The sequence below is a fragment of the Anabas testudineus genome, chromosome 22 (genome assembly GCF_900324465.2).
Source record: "Anabas testudineus chromosome 22, fAnaTes1.2, whole genome shotgun sequence".
Taxonomy (NCBI): Eukaryota; Metazoa; Chordata; class Actinopteri; order Anabantiformes; family Anabantidae; genus Anabas; species Anabas testudineus.
In genome coordinates, this window is record NC_046630.1 from 5,228,765 (window position 1) to 5,248,232 (window position 19,468).

General features: G+C 39.9%; 3 protein-coding genes across 5 annotated transcripts in view; 1 reads left to right on the forward strand and 2 right to left on the reverse strand.

The window, feature by feature from the left end:
• Positions 1-9: 9 nt before the first annotated feature.
• On the reverse strand, positions 10-6,464 carry zbtb24 (zinc finger and BTB domain containing 24). Its single transcript, XM_026339410.1, has 7 exons — positions 6,403-6,464; positions 3,372-4,229; positions 2,912-3,079; positions 2,714-2,797; positions 2,533-2,616; positions 2,359-2,440; positions 10-1,987 (listed from the first exon to the last, which is right to left on the reverse strand). Exons 2-7 carry the CDS (start codon positions 4,207-4,209, stop codon positions 1,147-1,149), a joined length of 2,097 nt encoding a protein of 698 aa, XP_026195195.1. The 5' UTR covers positions 4,210-4,229; positions 6,403-6,464; the 3' UTR covers positions 10-1,146.
• Positions 6,465-6,565: 101 nt separating this feature from the next.
• On the forward strand, positions 6,566-9,894 carry ddo (D-aspartate oxidase). The gene is made up of 5 exons (XM_026339461.1): positions 6,566-6,817; positions 7,395-7,600; positions 7,725-7,833; positions 7,940-8,116; positions 8,332-9,894. Exons 1-5 carry the CDS (start codon positions 6,723-6,725, stop codon positions 8,888-8,890), a joined length of 1,146 nt encoding a protein of 381 aa, XP_026195246.1. The 5' UTR covers positions 6,566-6,722; the 3' UTR covers positions 8,891-9,894.
• A 42-nt stretch (positions 9,895-9,936) lies between these two features.
• Positions 9,937-19,468, reverse strand: part of sash1b (SAM and SH3 domain containing 1b) — a 39,243-nt gene continuing 29,711 nt past the window's right edge. For all 3 annotated transcript variants that reach the window (XM_026339369.1, XM_026339368.1, XM_026339370.1), the window contains 14 exons: positions 17,978-18,018; positions 17,589-17,675; positions 17,334-17,446; positions 16,886-16,987; positions 15,711-15,843; positions 15,007-15,404; positions 14,288-14,362; positions 14,041-14,184; positions 13,783-13,915; positions 13,374-13,543; positions 13,065-13,271; positions 12,619-12,769; positions 12,110-12,241; positions 9,937-10,766 (listed from right to left, as the gene is read on the reverse strand). In XM_026339369.1, the coding sequence (XP_026195154.1) occupies positions 9,961-10,766; positions 12,110-12,241; positions 12,619-12,769; positions 13,065-13,271; positions 13,374-13,543; positions 13,783-13,915; positions 14,041-14,184; positions 14,288-14,362; positions 15,007-15,404; positions 15,711-15,843; positions 16,886-16,987; positions 17,334-17,446; positions 17,589-17,675; positions 17,978-18,018 (2,692 nt within the window). In that variant the 3' untranslated portion in view covers positions 9,937-9,960. The remainder of the gene's footprint in view (positions 10,767-12,109; positions 12,242-12,618; positions 12,770-13,064; positions 13,272-13,373; positions 13,544-13,782; positions 13,916-14,040; positions 14,185-14,287; positions 14,363-15,006; positions 15,405-15,710; positions 15,844-16,885; positions 16,988-17,333; positions 17,447-17,588; positions 17,676-17,977; positions 18,019-19,468) is intronic.

Sequence of the window (19,468 nt, forward strand, 5' to 3'; positions counted from 1 at the left end):
ACCTGCTCAGCTTTCAGCTCGGTGCACTATTAATTAACAATAGGTAACTTTAATAATCTGCATCACTTCATGTTAAACACTAGTTTTGTTGTTCCTGGTTCCTAAGTTTGCAAAACAGTTGTGTTTAACACACTCACTAAATGCAATGATTACAGCATTTACTCTTTCAATTTACCAAAAACTCATAATAAGGTCAATTGGTGCTTTTGTCAAAGTTAGTTTCACATTAAATTATCGGGGAACAGGGAATTTAGAGATGTGACTGTTTCCAAGGTCAAGAAACGACTTCAAAGATCAGCACACGGCTATTAATTATAAAAATGTACTGTTACATAGTGGGAATACACATAAAGTATTAATAAATCAGTCTGTTTTACAAAAGACAAGTAACAAACTGTATATTTTAAAGTGTTGTTACACTGCTCTTGGATAAACACACAATCAAACCTCAAATCAGCCTTTGTTTCTCCTTCAGGATCCGTCTCGTCTCCGTGTCTTGACAGAGACGTTGTTACCAAACCTGTGACATGCAGCTCAAACATCAGTAAACTACTCCACGTGTGTTCACCACCTGTTTGTGTAAAACAGAACTTCTACCAGCTGAAAATAAATTCCTTTATTCAGTCTTTATACAAATTGTGTGTGTTATTTGACTGCTGACCATTTCAAAAGACTAAAACAGCTCTTTTGATTAATTAATGCATTTATCTCATTCAGTGGTTAAAATTCAAGTTCAGTACAGTGTGAAAATCCGCTCATTGTACAGTGTAATGGGCCAATAATGATATTTGCATTCTGCAGATACACTCTTCTTGGCATTGCATAAGGTTTTCTTTCTCTGTAAAATAAATCAATATTTTAAAACACAATGTGCATGTATAAAAAATTTATACTGGTCCATGAATTTAGTCTTACCATCACATTGTGTTTTCCTTGTTTGCTTTTGCTGATTTTCAAGAAGCAACAGAACTGAAACCAATGTCGGTGGGAAAGACGCACTCAAGTACTAAAGTACATTAAAATCTACAGAACTGACACTAAAATCTTACTTCAGTATTTGTCCATCCTGTGTGTACTGGTTGCAGCAGCTGTGTCCTCGTTTTGATTTAGCAGCTTCAGACATGTCCCCAGTCATCCAGTCCATACTCAGCTCTCCTGCGGCAGCCCAGTGGTGTACAGGTAGGAGACGGTTCCTGCCTGGATCTGAAACGTCTGCCCCTGGATGTGGTGGTTGGAGATCTGCTCGCTGGTCTGGCTGATGGAGATGGGCTGGCTGCTCTGGCTGCTGATGTGAATGGCCTGGTTGTGCTGCTCCCTGCCCACCGGGCCCTGCGAGGTCTCCTGAGTGACGGCCAGCTGCTCGATCGGCTGATGCGTCAGCTGACGGGGCTGTGACGGGCCGTGGTGCGCCTGTAGGTGCTCCATGGCTTCTTTACTCAGAGTGATAATGTGCATCTGCTCCGGCTGGTGCGTCATCTGTCCCTCAAGCAGACTGATGGTCTGAATCTGAGGCGTCTGGTCCACCACGCCGCCCTGACTGACCAGAGCCACATTCTGCACATGTCCTGCTGGCTGTGTGAGGAGGGTGAGTCTAGGGTGGCCTGATTCTGCTGCCTCATCCTCTGTGGTGATGATGCTGATCTCCTGGTCCTGACTCGGCACAAAATTAATGCTGTTCACATCGGCCGTCACCACCAGCTGGATCTCCTGGTCAGAGCTGGAGGGGAGCTGGTACTGCTGCAGCTGCAGGATGTTCCGCACGTCCTCTGGCGATGCTGCTGCAGCAGACGAGGCCTCTGTTGACCCGACTCGCTCCTTGTTGTGGGATTTCATGTGTGTTTTCAGATTGTCCAGACGGGTAAACGAGAGGCTGCAAAAGGAGCAGGTGAAAGGTTTCTTCCCCGAGTGAGAGGCGATGTGTCGTCTTCTCGCACTGGGGTCTGAGAAAGACTTGTGGCAGACGTTGCAGTCATACGGCTTCTCACCTCTGCAAGAGGAGAAACATCATTGTATATAAATAAATCAAGTTGTACAGTTAAACCTGCATTAAAGATAAGCATTTAATATCACCAATGCACATTAGAAGACTTTGAATACTATAAAACTGTTTACGTCAAACTATTAGGTCTGGAGATTTCAGAAGATGCCTGGCTAAAGAAAGCCTGGCTAAGACCAACGACTACATCTGTTTTTGTGATTAGAAATGGAAAAAAAAGACTTTTGATCTTTTCAATATGATCATTGTGTAAAATACTGCACCATATAAATACATTTTATTGAAATACATAAACACAGTGTATGTTTCACTGTAACAGTGTTCACAAACATGCAGTCACCTACTGGTTGAATCTTTCTCACCTGTGAATTCTTATGTGAGTCTGCAGCGTGCTCTTAGCTGTAAAACATTTTCCACAAATTTCACATGTGAAAGGCTTCTCTCCTGCAAAAAGAATAATAAACATACTGTTAGTTACTGTACTGTTTGTCTTAATAGCTAACCAATCAACAGATGTGTTGAAGCTTAGATTTCACCTGTATGAGTGCGCAGATGCTTTTTCAACTGAGCTGTGTCCATAAACTTGTGATGACACTGAGCACATTCTGGTAATGATTTACCTTGGATTAAAAAAACAAAACAAGAAACAAAAACACGATTCAGTTACTGAAGTGATTAGATGAGATCCTGCTGCTGTTGAAGTGATTTACGTCTCACCTGTATGAACTCTGTAATGACTTTTAAGCTGCCTCTTCTGCGTGAAGGTTTTTCCACATTTATCACAGTCGAAGGATTTCTCCCCTGTGGATACACATCAAAATAAAACATTTGGTTAAGAGCAGGAGAACAAAAGACTCAATTTGAGGATTAACTGTTGTAAATCCAAACAGGATTAGTAACTTCATCAGATCCTACCTTCATGGAGGTTCATGTGCTCTCGCAGCGAGTGTTTGGTGCACAGAGCTTTGGAGCAGACAGGACAAACAAACGGCTTCTCTCCGGTGTGAATGCGCTGGTGAACTAGAAGAGTGTGCTTCTGGGTAAAACCCTTCCCACAAACAGGACACCGGAAAGGTTTCTCTCCTGGGAAATAAAAGAAGAAGAGTAAATGAGGAGTTGAGGTACTTGATGAGCGTTGCTGAGAGACAGATTGTCTTTAAAACCATCTGTGATTAGATGCTGCTTGCTCGTTAATTAAAGCACAAATGGTTATTGAGCATGTTTATAACCAACATGTTCAGCATCACACACAGGTTGCAGATATGTAAAGGTTTGAAGCTCCAAAGCTGCATTTCTACGAGCACCTCAGCAGTATCACACTGGACGTTTTGACCTCTACATCATCCCTGACACGAGGCCCCGTGTGGCTCCTTACCTGTATGAGTTCTCTGGTGAATTTTTAAAAAGAGGTGGTTTTTAAACACTTTGCTGCAGTCCTCACACCGGGCCTCAGTGTTCGGGTACTTCCTCTTCCTGCCTCTCTTTCCAGGCTCTTTGCTTCCCGCTGTGTCATTGCCCACCTTGTAGCTCTTGTATTTCACCGGGGGCCTGATTTTGCGTTTGCTCTGCCGACTTGGGTGTGCTCCTGGGCGGTAATCTGCACCGTCTTTAGGGTGTGACTCAGTTTCTACATCATCACAGTCCACGTCTCCAGCCTGTGCCTCCTCTGAGCTCTCACACTGTGCACTTCTCCCCTCTACCAGTTGCTCTGTTACAGTCACACCTACATTTTTCTTTGGCCGCCCTCTTTTGCATTTGGACATATGTAGCCCCTCCGTTGAGTTTTCCTTTGCCTCATCACCTCTAACCCCAACAGCAGAGCGTGTGAAATCAGTGAGCTCTTTCACAAGGTCACTGACCTCCATAAGAGCAGCTGTTGCCAGGAGCTGCTCGGTGGCGCTCGCCTCCACAGACACATGGGCGCTGTAGATGAACTCCAGCACTGCAGAAAACATCTCGGCTGTCATGCCGTGCAGTTTGTAGGTAGACTGGCTGATGTGATCTTCTGACGTGAACATGAGAGAGAAATAATCGCTGCTTGACGCCAGCAAGGCTTTGTGCGCTTTGAAAGGCACCTCTTCCACCACCAACGTAACGTCGCACAGTAGGTCCTTTTTTCTGAGCTTGTGAAATTTGCTTAGGATGCTTTGCTTGTGTGTGTCTGAATAAAGGACCATACATGGTGGAGTCCTGCTTGCTGCTTTTTCAGACATCTTCCTCAACAATCCTGTTCCTGATGTCAAAGAAAGGAAACTCTGTCAGAACAGTGTGACAGTGACAAAGACTAAACATGACATCTACATCTGTGTAACTTTGCCTCTGCTTGTTAGACAAGAAGTGATTTGCAAAACTGTGATGTGACATTTTCCTTTTTTCTTGTGACATGAAAAATGCTGTCAGAGGAATCACTTAAAAATAAGATATGACTTGAATATATGACTGTCATAATTCAAAGTAGCCTATATTATCCCATCAAAATGAGTAAAATTAGCAGCATTTATAAGCCCATATTAGCCTATTAGTCTTTGAATTAAATTTAAGCTGAATCCAAAGATATTCACTTAGCAATAAAACAAATCATCAGAAATACTGTACTATACTGTAAGTTAGAAAAGAAAAAAACATGTTGTGTAGTGTTTGGTGTTTTCCTCATATACAGAGGCGGTAGAAGTACACTCAAGTCAATACTCAAATAAAAGTACTTGCCTCAAAAGGCCTCCAGTAAAAGTACCTCTTTAAATTATTTACTCAAGTTTAAATACCAAGTACATGCTCTAAAATGTATTTTAATTGCTGTAGTATGAATATGCAGTCTATAAAGCATAATATATATTTGAAACCATCAAGTCCATATTTGAAAGTTTCAAATGTTCCGAAACATTTCCATAAATTAATAAAAATAATCATAAGCTACCTGTGATCTACTAAATGACATCAAAACGATCTCAAGACAGATCTTAATGGAGAGGAAGAAAAAACTGAGGCCACACCAAGATCGGTTTAGACGAAAATGTCATACATTTCACCTTTAAAAGTTTCAAATCTGGAATAGACTTGCAAGTTTAAGAGTGTTTAAAATATGTTGTTTTGTTTGTAGACTGTGTACTTGTATTATTGCAATTGAAATAAACTTTAGAGCATCTACTTGTTGGTTTAACTTGAGTACTGAATTTAACGTGGTACTTCTACCACCTCTGTATATCAGTAAAAACACCAAACACACTAATGGTTATTTTTTACTTTTCTAACTTACAGTATAGTCATTTGTTGAAACATTATTTTATTTCCAATTATTAGTTTCATTGCTAAATAAACATATATTTGGATTTAGCTAAAATGTCATTTGAAGCCATCACCATAGGCTAATATGAACTTATTAATGATGCTAATGCTACACTAGTATTGTACTTTTTACTAATTTCTATGGGCTAATAAAGAATCAGTGGTTCAGTGATCAGTGGTTTTCACTCCTGACTGTTGAACCATTTTAATTTTTTAATGTAATAAAGGGAGATAGTTGACATTTATTTACTTAAACAATGTCTTAAAGAGTGAAAACAGACCAGAGACAGTCACGAAGAGACCACTCGGGATCCTTTTCTTCCAAACCGCGTCGTTCTTGTCAAAAAGACTATTTAGCTCCGTTTGGTTTAATAAACTTATAAACTTAATAAACTTATTAAACATAATAATATGTTTAATAAACAGTTTATTCTGCAGCTGACGAGCTCACTTCCTGTTTCCAACAGCTGCCGTAACCAGGAGCAACGAGCGACGCATTGGGACGTCGGTCATCAGTTAACGTGGTCACACATAAATCCGTTACACCAGCTCAACTAGAAAAGGTGGAGCTGCTTTTAACCAGGTTAACGTTTGTCTGTTGACAATCATTAGCATTCATATGCAACCAGTCACGTCGGACAAACTTAATCCACACACCCCCAAAAAATGTCCAAACTTGGTTTTAATAATCGAGATGTGCAAAACTAGTAACTAAAACAGTGAGTCATCTAGCTTTATTGATGATCACTGTTTACCAGCAGTGTTAATGGTGGATCGATTCAGTTAAATGTTTGTTTCAGTACTAGTGTTTAAAGCCGAACAAATACTTTTTTTTCCGGACTGTCGAGCACACTGGTAAAAGTTTACCTAATGTTCTGTCACTGAATCACAGACAGTGAAACCATGTGCATGCCAAGGTTGATGCTAGCAAACAAGCTAGCAAACAAGCTAGCAAACAATGCACACAGTGCTACCCAGAATCAGGCTGCATCTGGAAGAAGAGACTGACATTTATGAGTCGAAGCAGCTAAAATTCACTAAGATCTCTGAGTGTAACTGGACCCAAACAGTGAAAGGACACAAACCGCGGTGTAATTTAAAATAGTGAGCTTTTAGGACCTTACCTTCGTTCCTGTCACTAGGCAAAGGAGGACATGGGGTTTAATGTGTTATCGCGAGAGGTGTGGCTCTAACGAGATCAACGATGAAAGTGCAGCTGAGCTGTAAATCATATGGATAGTATGAACTCACAGTCTGTAAACGGACCGTGTGATGTCGCATGATTTGTAGATTAACGTCTATATTTCCTGCATGAAACTGTCATTTAATGATACGTTTTTCTTTTTATTCTCGTTCAAATGATCAAATAGCTCGTTAGAAATAGTGATCTGTGCAAACGGGCCAGTTTTTTAATCCAGGGTACGTTTGGTTATCACAATTATTAATGTCATCGCTGAAGAGATTTCCTGTAGGACCAGCTCGTCAGACAAACAAACATTTGTTTTCTGTGCAGTCACAGCAGGAGAATAATAATTACAGGTAGGTGAAGGAGATCTATTTTTATAAGAGAGCAAGATAAACCTGCTACATTATTCACAAGTCCCTGCGACCAGGCTGTGGCACTCAGAAAAAGACCTGATCAAGTTACATGTGCTGACTTTAAACTGTGTCAAGGTTGCACTTTGCAGTCCTCAAAATAAACTCCCACAGAGAAAAAGTTAAGGCAGTTGTACCTAATAGAAATATTTAAGCTACATAAATATTGGGGAGTGGGGAAAACTATTGCACTTTTCACTTCACTACATTTGACATCATGAAGATGAAGAATTATTGATTATAAATATATGCACTTGATATGCACCAATAATACTTTTGTACTCAGATTTCACGAGTTCATGCATGTAATGTTTTTTTTTTACCAGTGTGGGGCCCTTTTATCTGTAAGACCTTTGACTGTTTAAGGCCTTTGTGTGAAAGATAAGAGGAAAGTTTTCTTATCTTTAAGGATTTTTTTTAACTGAACCTTGGATTTTGCAGATATACATTTATTTGTACAGTAACTTTTTATAGGGCCAAGTGTAACAAAGATAGTCTTTTTTTTCTACTTTACCTTCAGTTTACCTCTGGTCGGAGACCCAGAACTGTCCAGGATGAAACGTGTGAGGGTTGTAGTGGTGGGAGCTGGTGTGATCGGCTTCTCCACTGCCGTATGCGTCGCTGAGGCTCTTCCTATCTGCTCCGTTACTCTGCTGGCAGAGAAGTTCAGCCCAGACAACACCAGTGATGGAGCTGCTGGGATCCTGATTCCCACAGAGTTTCCAGGTATGAGACAGAATGCACTGTCTACATACAATATTACGCAGATATCACCATATATACTGGAAAGAGACAGTTTTGAATATTGAAAATGACTTTTTTTTTTTTTTTTACTGCATTTCTTTATCAGATATTCCCTTGGTTAGACAGAGACAGTGGTTCAAGGACAGCTTTGATCACCTGTTGGCCATTTCTCATTCACAGCACTCACCTGAAGCTGGTGTAATGCTGAGCTCTGGGTAACAATAATTGCTGTAGTGTATCGTGCCATTAAGGTGTGAAGGCTCAGTCAGGTCATTATGTATCCTGTGATGTTTATATGATGGTTTTTTTCCCCCTATCCAGTCGGCAAATTTTCAAGGAAGTTCCTGATTATAAGAAGCCCTTCTGGTCAGAGTTAGTGATTGGTTTTCGATTCATGACCGACTCCGAACTGAAGCAGTTCCCAGATCACAAGTTTGGTCAGACCTTCACCACCATAAAATGTGAATGTTCGAGCTACGTGCCGTGGCTTGAGAAAAGGTGTGTCTGTCATGTCAAATGGTTTATATTTATTTAGATTTAGAATACATCTGTGTTTTTTGAATTCCCAAACAGCAAAACATTCACAGGTTACAGTTGGACTTAAGTCTATTGTCTGAATATACTACATAAGGGATTCAAACCATTATTGCCCTTTGAATATTATGCCCTCCATGAGATAATGGGGTCACTAACTCTTGCATTGTTTTCTGAAGGTTTAAAAAAGCTGGAGGCCTCGTGCAGCAGAGAAAAGTCAACAGTTTTCAGGAATTAAGCGACAGCTACGATATCATTATCAACTGCTCAGGATTGGGCTCCAGAACGCTGGCAGGTGACAACCAACTGTACCCAGTTAGGGGCCAGGTCCTCAAGATGGAGGCACCCTGGTTGCAGCACTTTACCAGAGATGCAGATGGAATGACTTACATCTACCCGGGTATACACGGCGTCACTATAGGCGGCACCAGGCAGGAGGGAGACTGGCGGCTGCAGGTGGATGAAGGAGACGCAAAGAGCATCCTGGAGCGGTGCACCAGGCTGGAGCCATCACTCAGCAAAGCCAAAGTTCTCAGCAAGTGGGTCGGGCTGAGGCCCAGCAGGAGGAATCCGAAGGTGGAGCGGGAGCTGCTGCAGCTGAAGGGCCGCAGGGTTCCCGTAGTCCACAACTACGGTCATGGAGGCTGTGGAGTTACCCTTGCCTGGGGTACCGCGCTGGATGCAGTGGGGCTGGTCAGGAAGTGTCTTCAGGAAATATCAGTGCAGTCTAAACTGTGAACAAAGTCTACTACTAAATCCTGATTTTACAACACTGGGCTTAAAATAATAAACACACAGGTTATAGTTACATAGAGGGAGATTAAAATCACCGCTATGGTATAACATGGTATTATTTTTCTAATAGCTTTTACTTTTGGGATTTTTACGTAGAAAGATAATTTAATAGCACTTTTTTTTTTTACTATTTTGAATTTACAAGATCATGTCATAACTACTGTAATTCCTAATCTTTGCACTATTAAAACAATATAAATTAATAATTTGATATAACTACACTAATAACAGTTGCCGTTGAGTAAATACATGTACGGTCACAGAGCTTGTTTGGTGACAAAATGGAGATTGACATCTTTATGATGTACTGAGCCTATAAAAGAAATTTTATTATTACATTAATAAAAAGGAAAAACATACATCACTGTAAATTCATTTGAATTTATACATAAAAATAATTCACGTTTACATCTAAAACAATGTTTGCTATGTGGATTGTAAGTGTTTAGCTCCTATATTGCTAAATCTCTTTATTCACTTTGAATAAAATGGGATTTCTTTATTTCTGGTATTTTTTTTCAGTGCTTTGTTAATTTGTTTTCAACAGCAGTGAAATCAACAGTTATTAGGTAACAAAGACTTATTCTGAAATGTTAATAATAATTATTGTGCCCTGACATAGTAAGTAAAGCTGATGAATGATGTTATTATAAAACCTTTAACAATGCTCTGTTCAGTTCAGAATTGAGCCAAACAGTGATGCTTTTCCAGTTGTGACATATCAAAATGTTAAACTGAAAGACAGTAATGTACAGGCTTATAAAAAACTGATAAACTACAAAGAAAAAGAAAGAAGACTACAAAAGAATTAACAAATATAATATAACTTAATTTCTATGCATTTTCAGTTTAGATTAGCTGGTTTTATGGAACACAATAGTATTATTACAAGGTAGAACGCATAATGCAGGTTATTTAAAAAAAAAAAAAAAAAAAAAAAGGTATTTCAAACATGGAAAAAGTGGAACCATTGTTCAGTGACACCTCACTGTACATTTGATGCCAGTACCTTTTCAGAAGGTGGCTCCTTTTTGAGATTCATATCCTGTAACTGTCCTTTTTCCCACCAAGGAATCCAGATTTATTGTTTTTTCAGATGTCTTCTGAATTCTTTTCATTTTTAACCGCCTGGCTTCAGAACAAGCTGAAAGTGAACCACCCATCTTATACACGGAGGACTTGTGTCCTACGCAGCTGTCCATGGAGGCAGTATCTGTTAGTAAAGGCTCATGGTGCGAGTTTGGCAGAGGAGATGTATTTATGGAACGATTGGACTTTTCAGCTGCCACCGTGGGTGGCAGATTGAGTTGTGTGCTCGGTGTTGTTTCTGCTTGCTTAGGGGCAAACGCACTGTCTATGTTTGAAGTGCTACACACAGCATCATATGATGTAGCTGAAGATTGAAAGGATGGAAACATGACCTTAGATTGTTTCTGATTTACTGTATGCTGTGAGGTTTCCTCAGTCTTCATACTGGTGCTGATGAGTTTGCTCTTCTGCTCTTTGCGGAGATCTGTCAGGGAGAAGCCGTGCCTCAGCTTCCCTACTGCTGGGTTTCTTCTTAGCTCCATGCAGCTCTGGCTCCTATAAACACCTCCACTGGGACGGCCTTTTTCTGGCCTTAGGTTACTTAAGGTGTTTGTAGGTCTCAGTGATAGCAAGGTAACAGGTTGGCATTGTGGTTTACTTTGGAGCAAAATCTTAGGACTGGTAGAGGTCAGGGTCAGGGGGAATGCAGGGTGGTCTGGGGATGGGAGGTGGCTTGACTCGAAACCAGAGGAAGACCTGCTCATGGATGAAGAAGTCTTTTTGTCCCTTCCTGAAATGAACAAGTGCAGTGTGTGCAGATCATGCAGATGCCAGTCACTGTGATGTATATTCAACATAAAACACAACAACAGCAGCAGCGCAGTCAGTGATGGAAAGAGGTTGTGAATATGAAAAGATGCCAGAGAAAAGAACAGGTTCAAAACAAAATGTGTGCCACTGATGAACAATGAATGGAAGAAAAGAAGCAAGCAGTCAAGTTTGGTAAAGCAAGGAGCAGTTTATTCCTCACGCTCAACCATGACAGAAGCACACTTAGGAAAAGGCTAAGACTTCAGTCCTAAACCTGCACACTTCAGTCAGAAGTGTTAGAATTAGTGTAGCTTTTCTCTGTGGCAAACCATTTTCAAGGTCGTCCTGCTGTAGGTCAGAGTTTTAGTGCATTTACATTTATACAAAATGCCATATTTTAACAACTATAATTATGTTATTTTGTAAATATTTTAACTTTTCTGCAGTATGCAGTTTTCAGGCACATGATAAAATACTGTGCAACATTATATTTTACCCAACTAAAAAAATATACACAAAAACAGCACAATCTTGAGAGAAATACACTGTACAAATGTGGCTGATCAGACTTTCTCTAACCACGTGACCTTTTGACATTCACAAAAAGCCCTCATTTACAGTAAGCACAACTCTTCTGAACTTGACAATTTCTATACTTGAGCCAAACCAAATAACCACAATAAGATGATATAGCTATGAATAAAGAAAACTTTCACAGTAAATATCATTGCATTGCGATTATTGAGAAGAGTTATTTTAAACTAGTTAAATCTAGAGTTCGTTTAATCACCCTTATCACGCATTGGTATAACAGTCCCCATTTTCAGCAAACACACAGCCACCACAAAAGTCACACTTGCAGATCTATTTCTGAGAAGACCTACAAGCTGCTCCACACACAGCCTGTTCGAGTGTCAAAAATATAATTCGAGTTCACTGTTGCAGTAACATGGTGTGCGTGAACTTTCGGGTCCCCTTTTCACAGACAAACTTGTGTTACCCTGTCTCCATTTTGAATATTATGATGAGAATGTACTGTTTGTAAAGGATACTCAAAAGAGCTGAACATACAAAAAGTGACCGCAAAACAGTTCCATTATGCAGAAACAGAAAGTGTGATTCGTAGAACAAGATGCTTGGAAGATAAAGAAAATGTCAGAAGTAAATGTGACGATAGAGTCTTTCCAGAAAAGGATGAAAGCTGAATTTAGTGGCTTGGAACGCTTCAGCGTCAAGAAACACTTAAGACCACACAAGTCTTTCTAGTGAAGGATGAGGCAGAAGAAGAGGGTAGTGTTTACAGGCGACTCAGGCTGTCATTACCATTCTCCAGGTTCTCATTGCTCTCGTAGCAGCCGGAGTCTCGGGGTGAGTCTCCCACGAGGCCACGCCTGTTTAGGAGCAGCTTCTCCTGCGAGCCTGCGGACTGACTGCTTCTCTCTGGATCACTGCTTCCTGCAAAACCCAACACCACCAACAGGGGCCAGTCACATGTTTTGATCTCACAGGAGCACTACTGAGGCACAGGTTCTACGTGTACATACTGTGTTGGAAGATAGCAAGGATAGGACATCATAACTGATTATTTTAAATTAAATAGTGCAGTAAGAACTTAATCGAAAGTACACGTACTGCTACAGAGGCGGGTCACATATAATTGAACTTTTCTTCAGTTTTCACATTTTTGTAGTTTGCATCCTAATGTGGTCCAGCTTTCTCTGTAGACCATTGTGAGGTATTAAACATTTTGTATTCTTATTTGTTGAAATCAAATATTATGAACTACTACATTGTATGAATACGACAGAACGCCTGTTAATGAGCTGACCCACCTTCATACTCCTGCAGCAGCTCCACAGCAGTAAGCAGCACAGCTCTGTGCTGGGGGTCTCTGATGTTCAGCTCATCCAGGTCCTCTTCCTCTAACAACTTGAATGTGTCCAGATCCTCATAGCCATTAAAAAGGAAGGTGGGAAGATGCTCCTGTGGAGAGGTGAGGATAGATGCCACATCAAAAAAAATATATGATAGGAATTGAAAATTCACAATTTGGATAAATTCAAAGCTACTTAAAGGTAGTGTGAGCTAGTAAATAAGAAATATTTTTACAAAACTCTTAAACAACTTGTAAATTAAAAACGAATTGCTTTTCAAATTAAAGAGAAGTTAGGCAACTATTCCTTTAAATAGAACTAAACTACATAACAATACAATAAATTAAAATTTTATCTTAGTTTGAGCCACATGAAAGTTAATGTTGATGTTATGAGATCATTACTTTGAGGTTGATACGATCAAGGAGCTCCTCCACAGAGGTGGGTTTGGGTTGTCGGGCCTTCCTCCTCCTCCTTGTCTTTTTGGGCTTCACATCCTCTTCATTCAGGACATCCACATAAATAAACTTGAATGTGCCGACTTTACCATTGAGCATTCCCATCCATGTACCCATAGGTGGCTTACTGATGATATCAATGACGTCTCCAATCTGAAAAACCAGTGACGCTTCAGTTTATTTCATTATTATTATTTTTTTATATTATGGCTGTCTACATATTGCGTGACTAACTGTAGTGTTACTGTGTCGTACCTTCAGTTTGAGAGAGTCAGTGTCATAGGGACTGGGGGTGAAGTCTGTATGAACCAGAGCACGTCCACAGAAGGGTCCGTGGTAAGGCAGCTCATCCTCTTCCCCGTCCTCAGACTTCACACTTTCTCTATTGCTGTTAGATGAGTCAGTGGTACCCACTGTCTGACCACCTGCACAAACCAAAGATGATGAACAAGACACTTCAGAACCACAAGAGTCCTGTGTCTGTTTGTATTTGACAAACATTTATTTTAATCTGATGAAGCGCCAGATGTCACAGTGTTTTCAATATAGATAAATACGGTAAAATTATGTTGAGACTATGTTGAAGGCGATTCAGTGTATGAACCAAAGCACAAACTGAAACTTGTCTGACGAAGCCACACACACAGTAAACACACTGACGTACTCATGGAACTTTGTCCACTGAGGGAACTCCTCAGGCTTTCCACAGACCCTCCCGGCTTCAGTTTGGGTTTCTCTAAAGAATCAGAGTCTGTCTGAGGTGAGTGAGGGCAGCTCAAGATGCAGTCTGGGCTTGACTACAACAGAAACAAAATTATTGTCTATTATCAAAATCTTCACAACATTACCTGTTTGTAAAATTCACATCAGGACCATTGATAGATGCTTCTGTACTGGAATGTACTATACAAACTCTGCATACCTGTTCAGACAGAGAGCTGTGGTATTTCTTCGATATGTGTTTCCTCATCGTTTCTCTCACAGACTTGACCTTTTTGCCCAGGGAAATACGTGATGTTGGTGGAGACTTTAGAGCGTCCCTCACACCAGCACCTTCATCTTTGTTCTAATTTTTATACAATGAGCACAAAAAGAATACGTACATATAAACAAACATGTTTAACCATTTATTATGGTAGAAATTTAAAGCAGGAATGATGGTTACTTACAGTGCTGACACTGTCGGAGGTGCCTATGTGGACTGAGCGGTTGGTCAGGTCAAATCCTCCGAAGCTACAAGTTCTCTAAAAACAAAAACAATAATACATTAATGAGTAGACAGGCACACAGAGATGTACAGTACGTGAAGTTGGGGGTTTCCTTTGTTACTAAAGAGAGTATTTAGAACATGCATCTACCCACCACTGAGCACCTGGGCTCATGTGCAAAGGTGTCAGTTCTGCCTATCACTTATGCTCCACTACAATTTCAATTTTGAGGAAGATTTCTGTGTTAAAATTAGAATTATCTCAGAACCACCAACTGCGTCAAATATACACCATTGTTTACAGAAGTAGTTACTTATTCCTTCCTGCCTGAATATAGAACTGCAAATAGTCAATCAGTTGGTTCAGGCGGCTTTGGAGTTAGAGACATTTGTAGAAACAGAATATATAACTTGCACAGGAAGTTTAACATTTAAATAACATTAGGAGAGCATTAATTATTACTGCATTCATGTCTGTGTCTGTGTGAGTCAGTGGTAACTGGGACATTTGCAGGCATGCCCAACTTCCTTTCAGTCAGCTGAATTGTAGTATTCTTAACCTCATGCCAGTCACTTAAAAAGTAAAAGTAAAAGTGAATCAAGCCAGGTTGTTTATTGATGTCAAGTAAAGGGGGTTGATGGATGGCTCTAACACTAACCCTAACTCATTCCTGTACTCACCCCATGGTGGTTGAGTGGACTGAAGATACGATGACGAAGCTCTCCATCAGTCACTGAACGAGCGATTTGGGGTTCCTCATTATTGCAACCTTCTATTTCATGAAAGGAAGAACCACTGCCTTCAGCTGCCTCCCTCATCTCCCTGGCTGTATTTGTCTGCTGATGACTGGGGCTCCCACTAGACTTAGTACATGCCTGGAAGATTTTCTGGCTACTGCAGGTGTCCAAACTGCTGGAGGAGGGGGAGGTAGTCAGGCTGTCAGAGTCCCTGCTGTAGGTGAGCTGCTCCTGCAGAGCTGATGCCAGAGACTCCACTGGACAAACAGCAGACTTCAACACACCTGAGTACATGGAGGTGCTGAAATCTCCACAGGAAAGATTATCTGTGTTTAGGTTATCTGGGCAGGTAAAAAAAGAGGAATAGAGGAGAAACATCAATGTACACTTCTTCAAAAAAGTCACCACACCACCACCTGAACCTAAAAAGAGGTGATGGAAGTGTACACTTTCAGCTTTATTTCAGGAGGCTTCACAACAATATGGTACCTCCACTTTCAGGGGCATCATCATGGTAAACTACTATTACACTACATATGTTCAATTAACAAACTTGATGCATCCCAATTACATGCATCTCAGTCACATGTACAGCAACATATGTGTAGTTTTTATTCACATGAGCTTTGATACAAGGTTTTTAGTACCTTCTGCTCCAGGCCTCTTAGACTCGTCCAGTTTGATTAGCTTCTTCTTTGTGTTCCGGGTCGAGCTGACCAGTTTATGGAGTCTCCTAAACGTCACCGATTCGTCTTGTTCATTATCTGACAGATCACATGGCTGATAAGACAGATTGAGAGAGAGTTTTACTGTTAGAAAGCATTTCGTGCTAACTAGAGAACCTTATAGTGGTGGTAAAATAAATTATTAAAATAGGTCAAATTTGTTCACAGTAGAGTTCTGAAACCTACTATTGTGGATATGAAGGTAGATTTTCTTCCTTACTGCCACTTTTGCTCTCATTATACTATTTTGCTAAGCTTAGAAATTTGACCTATTTTAATAATTGCTCTCAATTTCTAGTAAGCTGTATGACATTGAAATGTTTGCTAGTTGTGTGCATGCTGCAGATGCTGCAATTACCTAGTGAGCCTGCTTTGGAAAGTACACTTCACTCAATATAGACTTGTGGTAGGAAACCACACTGATGTGAGTAATGGTCATGCAAACAGCTGTACCATATGCACCATCACACAACAGATTGGAAAAGGTTTTCTCTACACGAGAGAACAAAAATATCTGCTTGGAAATCACCTTAACCAATACAAAAATATCAGTGGTACATTTGCAGATTCAGGTCACGTATGTTGAAATGCTATGCAAACACAGAATACATGTTAAAATGAAAGCTAACTTTGTGTAAGAAGAGATGGTCTATGACTGACCATCAACAACAAGGGAGGGCATAACACTCATCAACACCACAGAGCAATCACACAGAAAGAGTCAGACCATCAAAACAAATCTGAAAAATGTGCCCTGAACCTGAGCCCCCTAATCACCCCACCCATGCATAAAAGAGCTGCGGCCTGCATAACAGGGCCCAGTGCTGAATCCACTCACTCACTACAGCACAATAGGGGGTTAGTGCTTTGACAGCAATGAATAGAAGTCCGCCCAGTGCCCTGCAGTTGGGAGAGGTTTCTGAGCTACAGGGCTTTAGCTGGGGCCCCAGTTCATCACCAGGACAGGGAGGGAGGGAAAGAGAGAGGTGATGCCAACAGCTCAGCACTGTCCCTCAGGAACAACACACTGCCTGATACTGTGATTCAGCATTAAAAAGCAACTAAGATGCTTTCAAAGTGGGAACTCAGACACTTACGTTGGAACTGGACGACTCCTTTGTGGTGGGAGTGGAGGGATTGGTCAGCTCTGTGGAATCGAATCTGCACGTCTGTCTTTTTTGTACCTCAAACTCCTTCAGCTGCAAAAAAGATGGTTACCACATGATGCACAGTACTACTACTGTCTTTTACTACTGCCACATATCAGCTAATTATCTTTTATTCATCCCTTTACAGCTGTAAAAAGTAAATTTTTCAAAAACATATTGAAACAACATCGATGTTTTGACCTTGGGCTTACATCAGGATTTGACAGATTCATACTTAATTTTATATTTTAAGATAACTCTTTTGACAAAAGTACCTAATTACTCAATTAAAAATAATGCATTTATTAAATCAAAAAATTGTAAGGAAACATTGAATGTTTTCTTAAAACAGCAGCAACCAACAGACTGAAGAACTTTAGAGTGCCTAATTTCTTACCCGTGCCAGAGCTTCCTCTATAGAGATCATATTCTCCTTCACCATCATCATCAGTTGGATACGTTCTTCGTCACTCATGGTAATTTCACTGGCCACAAAACCAACATCATCACCTGTCAGGCAAAAATTAGAAATATCACTTGACAGGATTAAACATAAGTGACTGCTTTCATATGTCTTTTAATTATTATTTTATTATTATCTTTATATTTGTGAACATGTTTTCTTTTTGTTATTGACTCATTAATGACATACCTTTTGAAATCTGACGAGTTGCTCCTTTCTGTGACTTTCGAAAACTATGCCAAAAAGACTTATTCTTTTTCTTTCCATCCCATTTTCCTAAAGAGAACAATGAACCAGCTTAATTAAGTGCACTGAACAACACAATCTGAAATAAAAATCACAAAAAAATATTCATTTAATTCGTTTTTAGTGGTCCCTCACTAAATAACACGAAAGAAGAATGAAGACAGCCTTTCTGAAAATGTAAGTATTACAACACAACACAAAATTAGAGTAGTCTCAAGATAAGTTGGGGTTATCAAAGAATACATCTACTGGATTAAAAAAAACATTTGAAAAATTAAAGTGCCTTTTTCTGTAGACCTAGTTTCATCTAAAATTACTTTAAAATTACTTACCTCCTGATCCATCATCAGAGCTGGATTTGTGCACAGGCAACCTAAAAGTCAAACAGAACATTCACTTAAAATGAAGAATCCAATTGTAAAACAAAGCCCTGAACAGAACAGTACCTGCTGTCCAAAGTTATTTTCTTCATTTTCCCTGCTATCCCACCATCTCCCTCAACATGTCTTCTATCCTCCGTCAGATTAAAAAATGAGAATCACAAAAGCGTACTGTCTCTCATGACGCTAGCATCATAATAAAAGACAAATCAAAGTAGTCAAAACAGATAAAAAAGGCTGGCTGCTCGTGGCTGATAAACAGAGGTCACTTCTCTACAGCCATTGTAAGAACAATACACCCTTTTTCCATGTCCACTCCGGGTTTTGCAGCAGTAGCGCTAACGTGGCCTCTGCATTCCCTGCACACTTGCACCCTCCCTCTTTCTCTCCCTCTTAATCTCTCTGGGCTGTTTGTTGTGTATAACTGTCTGTCTAAGTCTCTCACAGCTGACACTTACTGGCACTGATTTAGTGTATCAGTCTGCAAACAGAACAGATGTATACCAGTTGTTTTGTAATTCAGATTCAGTAGATACTGATCATATTATCTACTGCAAAGGTCATCCAAGGTCACAGATGCATAAAATACAACTTCCATTGAAATTTGTATTGTTGTGCTTAAATTGAGTTCTTTTATATAGTAGTTATATATTTGATTCACAGTTAGGGTACCAAAAATAAAGGGAGAAGGAATTAAAATCTATTTAAATTCCAATTTAATTTTGTGTAGCTCTCAAAACTCCCAAACTTACCAGAGTAAATAAGTAAGATTCCTCAGAGATTTGAGAACAAAAAAAAAAAAAACTTTCCTTGTATTTGTAAAACTTGTAAATATACAAAATGAAAAATAGAAATAGAAAATTTTAAAACGTAGTACAGAGAATAAGAACAAAGACAAATTTTAATAAAAACAAAATCTTTTCTTTAAATCATTAGCCTGCTGAAAGTAACGGTGTTGGTGTTCAAGGTTCAGGCATCATCACTTTCCTCCAGAATTATGTAGCCTACAGGTCCCACTAGGGGGCAGTGCAAGTTTCCTGTGAATCATGTTTGAACATGCGCATTACAGAAGATTTGTCTCTTATCCAGGTTCCATGTGGTGAATAAAGGCCAACTGACCATGATAAATGAATCCTGAAATATGTATGCTCAGTAATTTTCAATAATTTTTAACATCTTGGAAACACGCCTTATTAATTTAGTATGTGGTCTGATCATTAGTCATGAATCAATTTCTTTTCTCTTATTCAGCTTTCCAACGACAAAATATGACTAATCTTCGAAATCCATCAAAAGAGACAATGGAGGGAAGGAAGGAAGTTCAGAGGTGATACAGAAATGCTTCATAAGTGTGACTAGTTGGTTCCAGGAAGCAAAGGAAATGCACGTGCCACCAGGGTGATAAAGAGAGAATATAGGGGGAATAATCATCGGTCAGCTACT

Coding starts and splice junctions, on each gene's coding strand:
- ddo (XM_026339461.1), top strand. CDS start 6,723: ATGTCATCGCTGAAGAGATTTCCTGTAGGACCAGCTCGTCAGACAAAC. Junction 6,818..7,394: donor CAGGAGAATAATAATTACAG/GTAGGTGAAGGA, acceptor CTTTACCTTCAG/TTTACCTCTGGTCGGAGACC. Junction 7,834..7,939: donor GGTGTAATGCTGAGCTCTGG/GTAACAATAATT, acceptor CCCCCTATCCAG/TCGGCAAATTTTCAAGGAAG.
- zbtb24 (XM_026339410.1), bottom strand. CDS start 4,209: ATGTCTGAAAAAGCAGCAAGCAGGACTCCACCATGTATGGTCCTTTAT. Junction 3,080..3,371: donor TCACCAGAGAACTCATACAG/GTAAGGAGCCAC, acceptor TTTATTTCCCAG/GAGAGAAACCTTTCCGGTGT. Junction 2,441..2,532: donor GCATCTGCGCACTCATACAG/GTGAAATCTAAG, acceptor TTCTTTTTGCAG/GAGAGAAGCCTTTCACATGT.